The sequence below is a fragment of the Lissotriton vulgaris genome, chromosome 4_1 (assembly GCF_964263255.1).
Source record: "Lissotriton vulgaris chromosome 4_1, aLisVul1.2, whole genome shotgun sequence".
Lineage (NCBI taxonomy): Eukaryota > Metazoa > Chordata > Amphibia > Caudata > Salamandridae > Lissotriton > Lissotriton vulgaris.
The window spans coordinates 477,841,846-477,859,940 of record NC_141691.1 but is presented as its reverse complement, the minus strand read 5'-3'; the positions used below and the strand labels follow the sequence as shown (position 1 = coordinate 477,859,940).

At 46.6% G+C, this 18,095-nt stretch overlaps 1 protein-coding gene across 8 annotated transcripts in view; it reads right to left on the bottom strand.

Annotated features, from left to right (window-relative positions):
• CSTF2 (cleavage stimulation factor subunit 2) overlaps positions 1-18,095 on the bottom strand; it is a 321,862-nt gene that overhangs the window by 20,612 nt on the left and 283,155 nt on the right. For all 8 annotated transcript variants that reach the window (XM_086964627.1, XM_086964628.1, XM_086964620.1 and 5 more), the window contains one exon: positions 4,748-4,890. In XM_086964627.1, the coding sequence (XP_086820753.1) occupies positions 4,748-4,890 (143 nt within the window). The remainder of the gene's footprint in view (positions 1-4,747; positions 4,891-18,095) is intronic.

The following is an 18,095-nucleotide window of genomic DNA, read 5'->3' as shown; positions in this document are numbered from 1 at the left end:
CAACCGTTCTCCAATTGAAATGAACAGGACATACAACAGCATAACACCTCTGCACCCGGAGGCCCCAGAGCACCCTGAGGTGATCGGTTGGTGCGGCCTTGGACCTGACATACAGGATAACATTAGCAATGCAGAAGATTTACTGTGTACGTTTTCGAAAACTGCAAAAATTCATAACTAGAACAGTACTTGCCTGATTCCGATGATCTTGGTATCTAAATTTATATAAAGTGTGTTATTTTTATAAATTTGTGTCGGATTTCTTTATTGAGTGTGATCTCACTTCCTTTGTGTATGTAATTAATGCTTAGCACTTCTCTCTGATACGCCTAACTGCTCACCCACACAACCACAAAAGAGAACATTTGGGACGTCTGCATCCTTTGGGGTTTGCCTGGACTCCTTACAATGTACCTTGTTTTGGTCCACTATATAAAGAGCCAACTTTGCACAGTGGCATTAAATAAGAGTTAAAAAAAATCAAGTGGGTATGGTACCTTAAGTATACCTTCTCAACTGGGATTTAGGGAACACTGGATCGACAACGGGTGTATATTACATCTTTCTATGGACACTGTCAAGAACACCTTCTGGGCCCACAGATGGGGCAACAAGAATCAAGGATCCCACACCAGAGAATACCTCAGCATTAAATTACATAATGAGTTAGAATCTTTCCTTGACTATATTCATAACTGCCAGACATTTGTATGACAAGGTTTGGCATGGTACTTAACCACTCCAGTATTTTTGCACAAAATGGAAATCTAAAGCAGACTTGAGTACTATCTGCCCAGTATGTTTGCCAGCAGAAGAAACTTTATCATATATCTTTATCTTTTGCCCTGGATTCTTTCAATCAGTAGACAGTTTGGGCGTAGGAAGTGCTTAAAAGAGCTTAAGCTACTATGTGCGGAGACAAAAGAACCTGTTTGTGCTGTGCAGTTGTTAAGTATCTACTAAGGAGTTGGAGCATTAGAGCTACAGCGAGGAAGTAATTTTGGCTTGTGAGGGGCTATTTCTCACCTTCCTTCCCCAAGTTCTGTTAGCTTACTAGTAGTTCCTGCACAATGGCACCTTAAATCTGGGATGAACTGCTTATAGCCATTTGTACAATTAGATTGTATCAAGCCAAAGCTTCTTATCTTACAAGTGCTATGTTATGTCAAGATTAAGAGAACCACACTTGACTCAGGGCGGTTCATGGCTTTATTACTTTGCAGCTATTATCAATGCTACTATGGTGCCAGTGTCCCTATTAAGTCTCGGTCTTTTTTTATATTTGTAATACTATTTTTATCTTGTTGGAATATTTTATGTGATTTTACATTTCCTTGATTTTAAATAAATGTGATATGGAAATTCATGTAATTTTGATTATTGCCTTTATTAATTTGATCAATAGAATATTTTACCATATTTTACTCACTTGTTTGTTTGTGTTGATATGTGTACTTTTATGGTCTTTGTTACTGCATGAAGTATTTGAAGATAACTTGCACCTTGATATCAAGAACTATAAATCACCCATAAAATGCACTGCTCACAACCTCATACATGATGTGGCAGATATAAATATTTTTAAAGAAGGGTAACCGGGAATTTCGGTGATTTTAGCCAACGGATTTGGAGTGATATCAAATAGACAATGAGAGTGAAGCTCGAGTTGTGTACGATGTCACACAGTACCAAGAGATGAAAAATACCCACGTAATTCACTTTCACCCGTCTATAATGATCTGTTATGTATGTTCCCCAAATATCATCTACCTCTGCTTTCAACTGCTACACTTTTTTTTTTCAACTGCTACACAGCGCCAGAAGAGTAATAAGGAGCCATACATAACATGGCCTATGTGTAGGAAGATGGCTCCTTATATACTATACCAAAGTAAGATATAGTGTGCACAGAGTCCAGTGGAACCCCAAAGGTAGGCAGAGGTAAGATAGCTTTGTAAATACAGTACATATACTTCGTATAGGGTATTAAGTAAAATTACAGGAAAGTTACTTTTTAGATTACTTTTCTTACTTAGTGTAGTATACCTGGATACTACACTGGGACATTTCCTGTAAACAGTTAAGTAAAAGGGTTTTTGTTAAATAGTACCATTTTAAATAATTTCTTTAGGTTTTCAAACCCCACACTTACAAACGTGTCCAAGAAAAACAGTCAATGTTATCCTATGGAGAAAATAGTGTTATCGGTATTAGGGTAAGTATTCAGTAGTGGGAGTTGAGGTTCTGGAGATAGACTCAGGGGTCGGGTCCCCAAGGGTCAAGGATGCACTCTTGTTACACCCTCAGCGGCACTAGGGCGGCTGGGTGTAGAGTGCTGAGGCCCAATGTTATCCAATGGGGGATAGGGGTTGGCCACTTGGTTGTGGGAGAAAAACTCCTAGAATTTAGCTCAGGGAAAATAGGGAAACAAAGTAGCACCAGAGGTGCACCCTCAGCAGCAATAGGGCGGCCGGGTGCAGGGTGCTGTTTCGACGTCGGGCGCCCTGTTTGCCGAGGTGAACCTCCAATTTACAAAGACACAGCAGGCTTGGGGACGAAGGTCTTCTGGGTGCAACCACCACTTGGAGAATTAAGTTGGGATCTTGGGGGTTGGTTAGGCACCGTCGGTTTGGCCACCCAAGGCCGTAGGCTGTCGGGTGCAGGGGTGCCTTTTAGGGTCGGATCTTCTTACCAGCTCCTGGTCGCGGTTGGGGGGAACTTGCGTATTTTGGCTGCAGGCGTGAGCTGGAGGTTTGAAGTAGCGGTTCACCGGATCTTGGTTCAGGATTGCCCACTCTAGCTGTGGACGGCGTATGCAGAGTGGTGCGGATTGCTGAGTCCGGCGGAGCCAGAGGTTGGAGATGAACAAATCCAGTGTTCACGGGAGACACAGTCTTTGTGGCTGAAGACAGGCAGGTACTCCGGGGTTTTCGAGGCTGCTGGCTGCACGACACACCAGTATTTCACAGGAGGAGATTTGAGGTGGAGACAGGCCAGTAGGGCTGGGGACAAATCAGTGCTGCTTCCTCTTGTTAGCTTCGGCAGGGCTGTTGGTTCTTCATTCCTTGTAGTTTCTTCTGGTCTGAGGAAGCAAGGTTCAGGGGTGCCCCATAATACTAGATTTAGGGACGTTACAGGTAGGTAAAAAGGTTGGGACCAATGGGTCCCTTCCCTGGGGTGGGTACACCCCCTATTATGCCACCCTCCAGTGGGAGGGGGGCATAAGCCTTTCCCTGGCTGGTTGGCTGGGTCCCCCCATCTGCAAGATCGCGGGGACTGAGAGTTGTGCTTCTCCTCGCCTACCCCACCTGAGGGGTGAAGTTGGCAGAGGTGGGCACACCTCTCTTCCTCACTTGTTTTTCCCGCCGGTTCTCCCGGCCAAATTGAGTGTCAGAACATGGTGGGGATCAGTTGCTGAAAGCAACAAGTGGCCTGAGGAAGCTCCCAAAGGTGGCAAGCCTTTGAAGCTTCCCCTTCGTGGACCATGCCCATCCTGGGGAAGGAGGCTTGGCAGGATGTGCCTTGCTTCAGGCCCGCAAGACCAGCAGGCTATCAACCCAAGGGTCCAGAAACATGTCTGGTGGTGGACACTAGTGGTAGGTCGTTTTTCAGGCAGCATCTCTAAGGTGCCCTATATGTGCATTTTTCATTAAAACCCACACTGGCATCAGTGTGGGTTTAATGTGCAGAGAAGTTTGATAGCAAACTTCTCAGATTTCTCAGATAGCCACTATGGTGCTATGGAGTTCGTAATGAAAAACTCCCAGCACCATATACTCTTAATGGCAGCCCTGCACCTACAATGTCTAAGAATGACCTTCGACACAGTAGGGGTAGAGGGCTCATGCACCTGTATCCTCATCACTGGTATAGGGCAGCCAGCTACAGGGGTGACTGATCTATGCCAGGACAGTGGGTTGTAGAAATTGCACACAGGGATGTGTGCCATGTCGACTCTTCACCTTGTTCTGCACCAAGACACACATCCTGCAAAGGCAGTGTGTGTAAAGGTACAGGGCCTCTAAGGGTGGCACAATAAGTGTTGCAGCCCTTAGAGTTCTTCCCTGGTCACAGTGCCTTGGGGACCTGTGGTACTATTTACCAGGGGTTGACCTGTGACCAGAGATGCCAATTGGGTTTGAGTTAGTTTTGGGGAAAGAACACAGGCCCTGGGAACTTGATTGGCAGGGACCTGGGCACGTCAAGTCAAAAGTGCATCAGTAGTCTGGCAACAAGTGTGTGTGTGGGGCGTTACTGCAACAGAAACCCAGCTTCTCACACTATGTTTTGAATCAGTCTAAAACTTTTTTTTTTTAAACACATGTACCTGCCAGCCTTGACCAACCATCATCACCTTCCATGCCTTCCTTCCCCCTTCTGCAGCTGTGCTTTCTGCTTTCAGTCAAACGTGACAAGCAGTGCAAGTTTTATTATCAACTGTTGCTATGGTATAGCAGCGGGTTATGAGATTCTGAAACTAAAATAAATGATGAAGGCTCTCTACAAGAGCTGTACGTAACATTACAAATAACAGATAATAACACTAATGACATTACATATCGCTCTAACATTGAAATTATTGAGGACATTTCTATGGATACAGCAGGAGTCCTTTATTTAGATATGTGCTGTTGTTTAATGGTGTTGGCTGTTAGATATAGTATTAATACAGTGAGGTCATGAATTGTGTATTTGGTGTCTGCTCAAATGAGTAGTGGCTTTGGATGGCTTTATTATAAGTAATTACCGGTCTAGATCCTTGGGGAGCACCGCCACCTATATTCATTGGGCCAGGACCCGGCATACCAACAGGCATCGGGCCTCTAGAGGCAGGCACGGGGCCTCTGGAATCCATCCCTCGAGTCTCCATAGCTCTAGGATCTCTTGCACCTATTAAAGAAAAAAGTGTACATAACAAAGATTCATGAAACATACTTGGCTATAAACTGTTGATTCTGTGCAAAACATGTGACATTCCAATTGCATCAAAAGTTTAGACAAAGAATGTTTGGCAAACTTTATCTGCAATGTATATGTTCTCTATAGTGGCAATTCGTTCAGACTTTTCCAGAATCACAGGCTTGGCCCTTGAGGAACCATCACTTTTCATGGTGCATGGGCTATAAAAAGAATATTTTAACGGAATTAGTTGTATTTGCAGCAGACTACGTTTCAGAAGCAGCTGTATTACTTAGAGGACTTACAATATGAAAAGACACAAATTTAGATGGTTTTGGTGGATAGACTGTTTTTTTCCAGAGCAGATTATCCCAGATCTGTTACAAAAAGCTTTCAGTGCTTACAATGAGGTAAAGTTCCACAGTATGGCTGTGGTGAATCTTAGTGGAGAGAGTTTACTGGCCTGAAGAAGGCGGCTGTGTCTTCTGCCATGTCAGTGGAGTGTCTGCTGAGGAATGACGAAGGAATCTCTGCTTTGGCAGGTGTTTAGAGGAGCACACTTGCAGAAATTATGAGTCTTCCTGAACGGGTGTGTGCATTTCAGGGATGTCAAGGAAGCCTAGAATAATAGCACAGAACCCTAAGAGCCAGAGAAAAGGCAAATGGGCTAGAAAACGCACATCAGACGTTCCCCAGGCCCTGAAGAAGTCTGACCCTCGGAGGAAGGACTTGGAGCCTCAAGGAGCCTTGAGGGACCTGCCAGTGCTTGCAGAGCTGCAAGGAGCAGGAGACCCTCTAGGCAGGACTTTTGACCAAGACAGTCCACTTTCTAGTGTAGCCCCACAGACCTCCTGGCCAGAGCCTGCAGCCTCTTTCCGCAGTGACCGATCTCTATTAAAATACATTAGGCTTCCAACAATGTTTTGCACCCTGCACCCGTCTGCCCTCATGCCATTGGTGGTGTCCTACTGGTACTGCTTGAACCTTACCTATCACTCACCTTAACTCCCGGAGGTTGGTCTTGTAAGCCGATTTACTATACCCATTTGCTAAACTTGTTCTTCCTTCCATAGGATAACGATGCAGAATTAAAAAATTGCACTGTGCCCACTTTTTTAACTGAAAATAATTCATATTTAAAAACGTACTTACCTGAGCAATCTTTGTCTGATGCCAAAACATACATAAAGATACTTGTTATTTTTATAAATTGGTGTGGATTTCCTTCTTCAGTTGTGTGTCATACATTGATTATTGTGTGTATTTGAGATGTCTTGCACTCCTCTCGGTTAAGCCTAAGGCTGCTCGTCCACACTACTCCTAATAGAGCACCTTGGGATTGCTGGAGCAAGCTCCTGTCCATTAATCAGAGAACTCCGGGACTCTTTACAATAAATTACTGATATTTCACAAAGAGCCAACCTCCTTCACTGGGGGTAGCGGTGGCATTTAAGACTTGACATCTGCTATACTACTAAGGAATCGAAAATTGTCTTTCGCAAAAAAATCTTTTTGTTGATTTTGAATTTTTTCTAAATTGTTTAAACTAGCTGTTACGACCTTGGTTAAGTCCCTCTGCACAACTGTATAGAAATTAAAAAATATTAAAATATGTTAGGCTCTTAGAAAAGTACTTGAGAATATTTTTTAAGTTCTTAAAAAGTTGCCAACTACGTTAAAACCATGTCCTGAACCAGGGCCTTCCTAGGAGATCACCTGGCAACCTATCAGAACCTTAGGTTGACCCAACTGAAAGAGCCCTGTAAGGCATGGAATCTTGCCCTGGGACCTAGACCCATAAAATCCACCTCCAGACGTTGCTGGCAGAAAATAAAGCCTTGGCAAGTAAAGGTTCCCCCACTTATGTTATGTTATGTTAGCCGTACTTTTTGAGCGCACGGCTACCCCAAGGGGTGTCCCGGCGCTTTAGCAAAGAGGCCTGATAACCCAGAAACAGAAAGGCAGAAACACAGCGGTCACACTGATTACACAGAGAAAAGCACGGTCTTGAGCTCCTTCCTAAAAGCTAGGAGGTTATTAGCTTTACGGAGGGAGAGAGGGAGCTCATTCCAAAAACGAGCTGCCACATATTGGAAGGACCGACCTCCCATCCGGACTCGTTTAACAGCAGGTACAACCATTGTGGCCAAATCGGCTGACCGCAGCATCCTCCGCGGAACATAGAAAGCAGTGCGCTTCCTAATGTAGTTGGGGCCAACAGAGTGGAGGGCTTTGAAAGCCAGCGTAAGGATTTTAAACCTGATTCTGCTAGAAATAGGTAGCCAGTGCAACCTATTTAGCAGCGATGAGGCACTAGCTCTCCTTGGCAGGCCAAATATGGCTCTGGCCGCCGAATTCTGGACAATTTGCAATCTGGACAAAAGGTACTTTGGCAGGCCTGCGAAGAGCGCATTTGCGTAGTCTAAACGAGACCCCACAAGCGCCTGGACCACAGTCTTGCGATATTGCAGGGAGAGCAGTGGGAGGAATTTCCTGAGCATCTTGAGGATGCCAAAGCATTTCCCAGAAAGCCCCAGAACATGGGGTCGAAAAGAGAGGGCGTCATCAAACACCACTCCAAGGATTTTCACTTGGGAGGATGATTCCTCAGGAGGGAACATGTCCTGGGGCCAACACGACTTCCAGCCCGGATCGGGGGCACAGCCGAAAAACAGCAACTCGGACTTACCCGAGTTGCATTTCAGGCTGTGCCGCTGAAACCACGCAAAGACTGCACTCAGACAGCCTTTGATTCTGTCGCCGTCGAAGACCTCTCCCTTCCTGCAGGTAAACAGGAGCTGGGTGTCATCAGCGTATGAGATGGCCCGGGCCCCGAACTCCTCCGCTACCCTCACTAGAGGTGCCATATAGATGTTAAAAATGGTGGGGCTCAGAATGGACCCTTGAGGCACCCCAACCTCTAGCGATGGCATTACCGCGGAGAAGGGAGGAGCCCAGATCACCTGTCGACGGTCGGCTAGAAAGGATTGAAACCATTCCAACACCGTCCCCCGCAGTCCTATCTCCCTGAGTCTTGAAAGGAGACCTGCGTGTGGGACGGTGTCGAAAGCCGCCGACAGGTCCAGCATGACTAACATAGCCTTTCCCCCCTGATCGAGCGTCTCCCTGATGGCGTCAGACACCTCAACGAGGGCCGTCTCCGTGCTATAATTAGCACGGAAACCAGATTGAGAATCATGGAGTAAGTTGTTATTCTCTATAAAGGTGGTAAGAGTATGCTGAACATGTTTCTCAACCACCTTCGCCAGAGCAGGGAGGAGGGAGATCGGTCTATAGTTAGCCAGCTGCAAGGGAGGGAGGAGGGAGATCGGTCTATAGTTAGCCAGCTGCAAGGGATCTAGCAGAGGTTTTTTGATCAGTGGCAGAATGAGTGCGTGTTTCCATTCTCGAGGTACCACCCCGGAGCTCAATGACAAATTGAGCAAGGGATTCAGCAAGCTGTTTACAGCCGAAGCCACCCTGGCCAGACACTTAGCTGGACAGGAATCCAAAGGTGATCCGGATTGAAGCCGGGATAGCAGCTCAAGGGAAGTTTCACAGGACAACTGTGGGAAGACAGATAGCGTGGGCCCGGACTCTACCTCTAAAGATGGTGTCGACCTCCATTTGCAACCTGAGGCATCAGCAACTATGGGGGGGATCTACAGGAGGGAAGGAGTCTTGAATCTTTATAATTTTAGTGACAAAAAAGTCGGCAAGCTGCCTAATCCACTCTTCAGTATGAGAGTGTGAGAGGGCACCTGCAGCTGGATCGACAAACTCTTTCACAATTCTGAACAGTTCCCTACTCATGTTGTCAGCTTGGTCTATTCTATGCTCGAGATATTCCTTTTTGGCTTCAGCAATCTGTTTATGGTACAGTTTTATGACACCACGGTACTTGATTTTCTCCACAGGATCGTACTTACGACGCCAAAGTCTTTCCGACTTTTTACAATCATGGCGCTTTTTTCGTAGTGTGGAGGTAAACCAAGGAGCGGAGTCATGGCAGGGGGCAGTTCTTGCTGACTTCAGTGGGGCTAGCTCCTCAAATCTTGCTTCCAACCAGTTCTGAACCAAAGTTAGGTCAGTATCCAGGTTCCCTGTCAGTGTACACGGATGTCGTCCTAGAGCATCAGAAAGCATGTCTTCAGTCACTAAGTGAAACGCTCTGGACTGTCGAGGCACATCCTTCTGTGTTCTTTGACTAGTCCTGAACTCGTGTGAAATAACAAAGTTTATTAAAAAATGGTCTGACCAAAGGACTGGGAGTGGCGGGGACACCTCAATAGGCACCGTAGAGAAAATTAAGTCTAACGTGTGGCCTTTAGCATGGGTAGGACTGTCAATAAAAGGGGCGAGCCCTAGCAGTGCAGTGATATCCCGCAGTTTGGATGCTTCGGCGTCAGTTGTAGAGTCCATGTGCAGGTTTAAGTCGCCCAGCAGCATACAATGCGCTGAACGCATGCAGGGTACGGACAAAGCCGACTGCAGGTCCTCAAAAAAAGAGCCAATGGGCCCAGGTGGTCTATAAATGAGAATCCCTGTACAAGTCTGCGAGGCCGATAGATGAAAAGTGAAGCCAAGGGCTTCACATCCTGCGATATTATCCACAGGGAAAGAAGAACACTCCAAGGCCTTGTCCACTATCAGAGCAACACCTCCTCCTCTGCCCCCAATTCTATCTTTCCTGAGGATGGTATAGTTGGAAGGAAGGGCGCAGGCAATGTCCGGTTCCGAACCCGCCCCCAACCAAGTCTCAGTTAAGAATAGACATGATAATTTGGAGTGTGCAAGGAGATCCCAGATGTCAGAGGAGTGACAGGGCAAGGACCTGGTGTTCAATAGGGCGCACTGACAGTGCCGAGGGGGGGCTGATGGAGCCAGGGATGGCGAAGGCGAAGAACGCCAGCCACATGCGGGACAGCCTTTACCCAGAAGACGGCCTCCGGGGAAAAGATATTTACAGCCCAGCCGGTGAGGACGCAGAGCAGACAGAGCTGCAGCGCTGTAGGTGAACATCCTGGGGCGACCGATGACAAAAGGCAGCCACAGGGACAAAGAAGCCCCCCTGCTTGATGGACGAGCCGAGGGCCAGAGTCCCGCCTCGCACGCCTCCGAGACGCTGACGGGCGCAGACGGGCAGGACTCGTCTCGGCGTCCCAGGTGATCTGGACGCTCCAAGATGGCGCTCGCGCTTCTTCCCCAATCAAAGATGGCGCTGACACCCACAACCTCCCGGTAACCCGGACCCGCAAAACAGCAGTGGTGTTTCCACAAATTACTGTGCAGGTAAGGGCCAGAACAAAATAAGAGCAGGGGAGAAGGCAGGAATTAAAAATAACAGAAATCCAAAAAACGGGGATTTTTAAAAGTAGTGTGAAAGATGTGTGAAAGATGAAGAAGAGGACAAAGGTGGATGAGGGCGACATTGAATCCTACGTTTACCTAATAGAAAGCAACTCCACTCCTAGTAGCGTCCCAGAAGAGATAGATACTGAAGATACAGACCTTCAGAGACCGGTGAAGAGGATAGCATTAGAGGCTAAACTCCTGGCCATAGAAAAGAAAAGAACTGGGATGGGGCCCATGACCCATCTCTGGTGGAAGCAAATTTATAAATAAGGAGAAGGATGAACTTTTTGACCCAAAAATCCCCAAAGGGATTGTCCCCAAATACTCAAAGGGTGATTAATGATATCACCAAATGGTTTAAAGACTTTGAGAGGGCCTGCAAAATGAGACATATAAATAAAAAGTATCACAGCTCTCTTCTTTGGGAGCTGGTTTCAGGAAAGTGTTGGGACAGGCTACTGGCACTGAATGAGCCAGATTGTGAGAAAGTGCCTCATTTGACATTGTTAGCCCCCCTACTTTTTGCCTGGAACATGATGTGCTTTCTACTGAAAGTGCTCAGGGTACCTGCCAACCACGCCCTCTGAGCCAGAGCTCCTTCCCCAAAACTCTACCATGATCGCACAACTTCAGATCCCCCTATAAGTCCCAAGTAAGTGGTACCCTGGTACCAAAGGAAATGGGAAGAAAGAGGGTCCCCCAAGGACCCCTAATCAAGGCTATGAATTGAATTGAATTGAATTGAGCTTTTGTATAGCGCAACTGTCAGCCTACGGGTATCCTGGCGCTCAGACTTAGAACAATCATCTTACACGCAACCAAAGCATCCGTAGAGGCAGTGTTAAAGGTCAGTTCTAGGGAAGAGCCAAGTTTTCAGGCTCTTTCTGAATTCCATCAGCGAGTTGGCCTGTCTAATGTTCTGTGGCAGTCCATTCCATAGTTGGGCGGCCACCATACTAAAGACCCCCCCCATCCTGGAGCGCCTAAATCTAGTAGTCCTCAACAGGCCTGTGCTAGAAGACCGTAGCTGCCTTTTTGGATTATACCACGTAAATTTGTCACGTAACGGAATAGGACCCAAATTGTGCGCAGCTCTAAATGCAATGCAGAGTGATTTAAAATGCACCCTTTCCCTGATGGGCAACCAGTGAAGTTCTCTCAGGGCCAGCACTGTTGAGGACCTACGTTGTTTATTCAGCACCATCTTTGCCGCCATAGACTGGACTCTCTGCAACCCCTGAAAGATGTATTGTGGCGCTCCCAAATACAGGGAGTTGCAGTAGTCCAGCCTACTCAGCACTATATTCCTCACTACCAAGGCAGGCGTATCTTTAGGGAGAAATGGGAGGATCTGGCGTAGCATACACAACAGGGATAGACACACCCCTACAGTCTTATTAGCCTGTGATTCCATTTGAAGGTTGCTGTCCACCCAGACTCCCAAATTTCGCAACATTTTAGCTGGAGTAAGAGGTTCCTCTTCAGGTGTAAGCCTGAACTCCAGGGGTAGCTATTGGGACAGTCTGGCCGTGGGGCAGTAAACCACCTCTGTCTTCCCACCATTGAATTGTAAGGAGTTGCTCCTGAGCCATCCAGCCGTCTGCCGCATACACTCCTGGAAGAGGTCCATCGACACTGCTTGTCTCCCTTCAAGGGAGAATACCAGTTGAGTGTCGTCGGCATAATTGACCAAGTCAATGTCGAAAGATTTAATTAAAGGGAACAGAGGCTGAAGGTAGATGTTAAACAGGACAGGTCTGATCGCAGAGCCCTGCGGTACCCCATATTGCACTAAAGACTTACTAGAGGTGAAAGGTGCCAAATTCACCATCTGCTGTCTTCCCGATAGGTAAGATCTCAGCCATTTCAAAGCCTGACCTGACACCCCTATACTCTCCAGCCTTTCCAACAGTATTACATGGCTCACCGTATCGAAAGCGGCCGACATATCGAGTAACACCAAAATGGTGTCACTCCCACGGTCGGCTCGCATCCGCAGATTGTCCAGTACGGTCGCCAAGGCGGTCTCTGTGCCGTGACCTGGACGGAATCCAAATTGGTCCTTGTCCAGCAAAAGGTTGTCCTCCAGATAACAAGAGAGGCTTTTGCTGACTACTTTCTCCAGGATTTTGGTTGGATAAGGCAAGAGAGAAATAGGTCTAAAATTTGCAGGTGTATTGGGGTCTAAAGATGGTTTTTTTAACAGGGGCGTAACTACTGCTAACTTCCATGCCTCTGGAACAACTCCCACTTCCAGAGATTGACTGCAGATCTGTTTTAACCAGGGGTATGTTGCATGGCCTACAGTTTTCCAGATTTTATGTGGGAGAGGATCGAGTGGGGAGGCTGAGGACACACTGTTAGCCAAAATTTCAAAAGAATCAGCAGTGAAAGCAGGAAAGATGTCCAGGGAGGTATTTGCCCGGACCACTTCCACTAGTCCCCGAACGGAGTTATCCGAATCACTGCTGTTATTAGGGTCAAGGTCTCAAACAATTTTCGCAATTTTATCTTTAAAATGAGCAGCAATCTCCTCGCAAAGTTCTTGCGAGGCAGCTACCTTCTTGCTTGTGCCTAACGGGCATGAGAGTCCCTTGACAATTTGAAACAAAGCTTTTGTACTGTTGGGGGCTTGTAGAATTGAATTAGCATAGAAGTTAGATTTAGACAGGGCAATAGCCTTTTTATAATTGACTAGTACCAACTTCAAAGCTATCTTATCTGATACGGAGTAGGTCTTCCTCCATTTCCTCTCTGCTTTTTTACAGGTCGAGCGTAGTGATCTTAATTCCTCACTGTACCAGGGGGCTGAGATTTTATTCCTATTTTTTATGCTCTTTAAAGGAATTATGGGGTCTAAACAGTTAGTTATATGGCTACAGAAAGCCTCATAATTCTTCTCTACCGTAATAGAAGGTGAAAAAAGATTTATATTAGTAAAAGGCTGTAGATTGTCCCTGTTCAGTTTAGTCCACTCTCTGCCCCTTCTGTATGTAACAGAGCAGGTATTATCACTCCTTAAGTTGGGTGACTTGATCCTAAAGTGGATCAGATGATGATCAGTCCAGGCTTGAGGCAATACCTCTGTCACCTCTGTTTCTGTTTCCTGAGCGAACAAAAGATCCGGCATATGCCCCCCTAAATGAGTGGGTTGCTGAACCAGTTGATGTAGGTTAAGGTTCCGACAGGAGTTTACCAGGTCTTGTAGATGGCTGCCCAGACTGCCATTATCCCATAGATTAAAATCACCCATTATAACCATTCTAGAGTGGGTTAGACTCAGATTGGTGATTGTATCTAAGAGTGCAGGGAAGTGCGTGTCCTGTCCCGGGGGTCTGTAGCAGATCATACCAGAGAGCAGCCTACCTTTTGCCTCTTGCACAGAAAAACCCAGGATTTCTATTCCTTTAACTTCATCAAACTCCAGTGGCGCAAAATTCCAATCCTCTTTAAAAATGACCCCTACCCCTCCTCCCCTCCAAACTAGTGTGGGCTATGCTAACTGCAATTGCAGGCTGCATGCCTTGGAGCAGACAAAAACGAAAAAGTTGAGATGGCACACTGCGTGTGTGCCATGTCAAAGCTGCACTGCCTAAGGAATACCCAAGTTACCCCCCTCTAGCAGACCTTACAAGCCCTAAGGCAGGTTGCACTATATCTCAAGTGTGGGCATATCTGCGTGCGCTGATATGCATCCCCAATATTTAAGTCTATTCTTAATATTGTAATTGACTGGGAAGCCATAGAGAGTACATGAGCTGGACTCAAATTCCCCAGCACCATGATGGCTTCGCTGATAGCACCAACAAACAACTCCTCTTAATAAACCAACACTGATACCAGTTTTGGATTTATTAAAACATATACTCAGGAGGCACTTCTGAAAACCTCCCAACCCTGTTGTTGTCTCTGACAGGTTTTGGCAGCCTGTCACCACCAGATGTGTTTCTGGACCAGTGATTCGAGATCCCCTGCTCTCTGAGGCCAGAAACAAAGCCCACCCTAGGCAGAGGTATCAAACCTCCTCTCACATGAGCACAGTGCTCGAGAGGGAAGCTTCAAAGGCATTGTTTCCTTTGTAATGTAACCCCAGCCTCTACCAGCAGATGGCAGTCCCCACATCTGGTGAGATAACTGGCAGGAAAACTTCCTGAGAAAATGAGGTGGGCCCCCCTTTGCCAACTCCACCCCATAGGTGCTGGAGGCAGAGTGAAGCACATTTTTCAGTGCCCACCATCTTGAAGATGGTGGGACTTGCCCAATCAAGGCTACTGCTATGTGCCCCCTCCCACAGGGTGTAGACACCCCAAGTAAGGAATCCATTGGCCCGGTCACATTCCTAAATCTGGTATTTAGGTAGCAACCCCAGACCCTGAAATCAGATTCCCGATGACCTACGAAACCCGGATGCAGAAGAGCCACCCCAGCAAGAGAGAAGGGCCAATGATTGACCTGGCGCCAGCCCTACCGGCCTGTCTGCTGCCTTTCGCCCTTGGTACAAAAGTAGACTCGTCCTGCAGGCCCAGCGACCTTCAAACTCTGGGAGGATTTCCTGCCTTCTATAAAGATTAAGAAACTTCTGTGGACAGCGGACCTATTCAATAAGAAATCAACTTGAAAACCAATCAGCTCTGCCCTGAGGAACTGCAAAACCATCTCCGGATCGACCTCTGCACCAGACGCCCACAGCCCATGTCCAAGTGGCCCATCAGGCCTCCGAAGGTTCTGCAGCAATTCTGAGACAGAGTCTACCGTGGGCTGACCCCTGCCGGACTCCACCTCTATGCCTTTAACCTCAACCTGAAAACTACCCCTTACCGTGACATGCCCGATAAGCGGTTCCCACCACCATAGGACACCCCTGCACCCAAGCCCCTGGGCCTTGGGGAGCTTGACCAACGGTGTCCCTACGTCCCCTGGAATCAGAACTTACCTGGGCAGCTGCGAGGTTTCTTCGTTCAGCCTCCTGGCCCAAGCCTGCAGCCTTTTTTCAAAACCAATCTCCCCATTGGTTTGCATTGAGCACCTGATGCTGTGTTGGTACTCTGCACCCGGCTGCCGCTGTGCCGATGAGGGCGTAAGTTTGGTTCTGCCTTGTGGCCCCTCCCAGTGCTTACTTAAACTTCAGGAGATTGAACCCTAACAACAATTTACTTACCTGGTTAACATTGGGTGCCCAACCCCGAATTTGACTTCTGCACCCGGCTGCCCTTGTGCAACTGGTGGTGCACTCTTGGTACTAATTTGAACCTTGCCTGGTTTTGACCTGAAACACAGACTGAATCTCAAAACTACATTCTTGTTTTCCACCTATAGGTTATCATTGCTGCACTAAGTATCCATTTTTTAAAGTAAAAAGTATTTATTTAAAAATGTACTTACCTTTTAACAGACATCTTGCTCTCAAAATATATCTTGAAAGAAGCTTATTTTTATAAAATTGGTATGGATCTCCTTTTCGAGTTGTGTGTTGTTTATTAGTCACTGTTGGTATAACAAATGTCTAACACTCGTCTGTGTTAGGCTTAGGCTCCTTGACCACACTACCACAAATAGAACACTTTGGGTTAACATTAAGCCCTGTTCACTTCTGGGGTAAATCACTGAACTCTTTATATGTTATAATCACTTAGTGATATATCACAAATAAAGTGCCAGCTGAGTCCTATGACCTCATGAATGAAACACTGATTGAGGGCTTTGGACTCACCATTGAGGCATACAGGATCAGGTTGACTCGTAAACCCCAGAATCAGACTTGGGTAGATTTTGTAGACTTTTCAGTGAAAACACTAGGTGGCTGGTTGAAACATAATGTGCATGATTATGATGGGCTTTGTAATTTAATTATGAAAGAGCATTTATTAAGTAATTGTGTTCAGGAGAACTTACATCAATACCTGGTAGACCTAGGTCCATTTTTTTCTTCAAGAGTTGGTGGAAGAAGGCAGACCACTTGGTCAAAACAAAGGTGACCAAAACTACTACTGGTTGGGTTGACCAAAAGAAATGGGTTGCTTAGCCCTCCACCCCCCCGCCAAAAGGAAACAATAAAAACGTATAGTTTTACCAGTCGGTGTAGTTTTGCAGCTTGAAGAATTTTTGGGATTTACATGGTGTGCATTATTCCGCCATCAAGCTGCAAAACTACACCAACATTATATATATATATTATTATATATTTTGAAGTGTTAATCTTTTCTGGATTCACATGCTGTGCATAGACTTTGCAGCTGTTTGCTAGTCTTGTGCTGGCTGGGTGGAAGAGGAGGGCAGGTTTGTGAATATATGTGGAAAAGACTTTGTCTTACTTGTGCTTCCTTATTCATTTGAATGTCCGCACAGTGATGTTTTTAGCGAACGTGTGCACTGAAGACCATGTTGCTGCCATGCAAATATCTTGAATTGGAGTATTGGCTAGAAAAGTGATTGTTGCGCCTTTCTTTCTTGTTGTGAGAGCCCCCAGGGATCCTTGTAATGTTCGTCCTGCTTGTTTGTGGCATAACTTTATAGCTTGTACAACCCATCTTTCAATTATGTTATTAGTGACTGGCCTTCTTAGAAAACGGTTTGCAAAAGATACAAAGAATTGCTTTGTTTTTCTGTATTCTTTTGTCTTTTCAATGTAATACATGACTGTTCTTCTAGCACCAAGAGTATGCAATGCTTTCACGGCCTGTGTTTTGGGATTTTGGAACAAACGTGGTATTTGTATGGTTTGGTATTTTGATATCACCTTTGGCATGAAATGTGGATTAGTTCAAGACGATTCTGTTGTTATGTATTTGGAAGTAGGGTTCCTGCAGTGTTAGTGCCTGCAGTTAACCAACTCTACGTAGCGATGTTATTGCTACTAAAACTACTAGCCACTAGCAAGACCTTCTTGGTATTTGGAACCTCAGCACACCACTGCGCTGCATACTGTAGCAATCCTGAAAAACAATAGAGACTAAGGTCCAGTAGACCTAGGCCTTCAGACTCCATGTCCAGCTTTAAAACCTCTAGCTTCACCCTAATGCGCCCGCCGGCCCACAAAAGGAAATAAGAAGACTATTCAAGGTGGTGAAAGTGGTCCCCGGAATGCAGCAAAGGGAGTATTGCAGGACAAAGAGGCAGAGCGGGAGCAGAACCACTGCTTAAGGCCTCTATTCCCATATTAGAGAGGGGTAGGCGGTTCAAGAAGTGAACAGAGGCGTTCAGACCGGCACTGACCGCTCCCATGTTTAGTGCACAGTTAGCCTCAGCTGTATGGGCGACCTGTATACCCAACCTTGGTCATACTACCACAGAAGCTACATCACAGGGAGAGCGACAACATCCACCCCAACCAGTCCAGCCAGGAGGAAGAGAACTGACTTTTGGCAGTTAACACATAAGCCCGAGACATCCCAAAGGAGGACAGCACTTCCAAGAGCGTGGGTACGGACCTTTTCAGGTGGCAATCAGAGTAACGTGTCGTCGGCCAACAAGATGCCACACCGGGCCATACTGCGCCACAACAATATCGCCAACGGCTCAACTGCCAAGGCAAAAGGGCACAGTGATAGCAAGCACCCCTGCCTCATACCCTCGCTATAGAGATGCCCTCAGATGTCACATTGCCACTGTGGACACGTGCAATCAGTTGGCTGTAAAGTAGCCAGACCCAGGAGATGAACTCCTGACCTAGTCCCATCCTCCTCAGAACTTCCCAAAGAAAATCCCAGCTTAGGGTATTGAATGCTTTTTCGATATCCAAGGCCACCACTGCTGCTGGCATAGAGAAATCTGCCACCCAGTGAACGACGTGGGAAAGTCACAGCAGATTCATGTGTCCCTCTGCCTAGCATAAACTCACACTG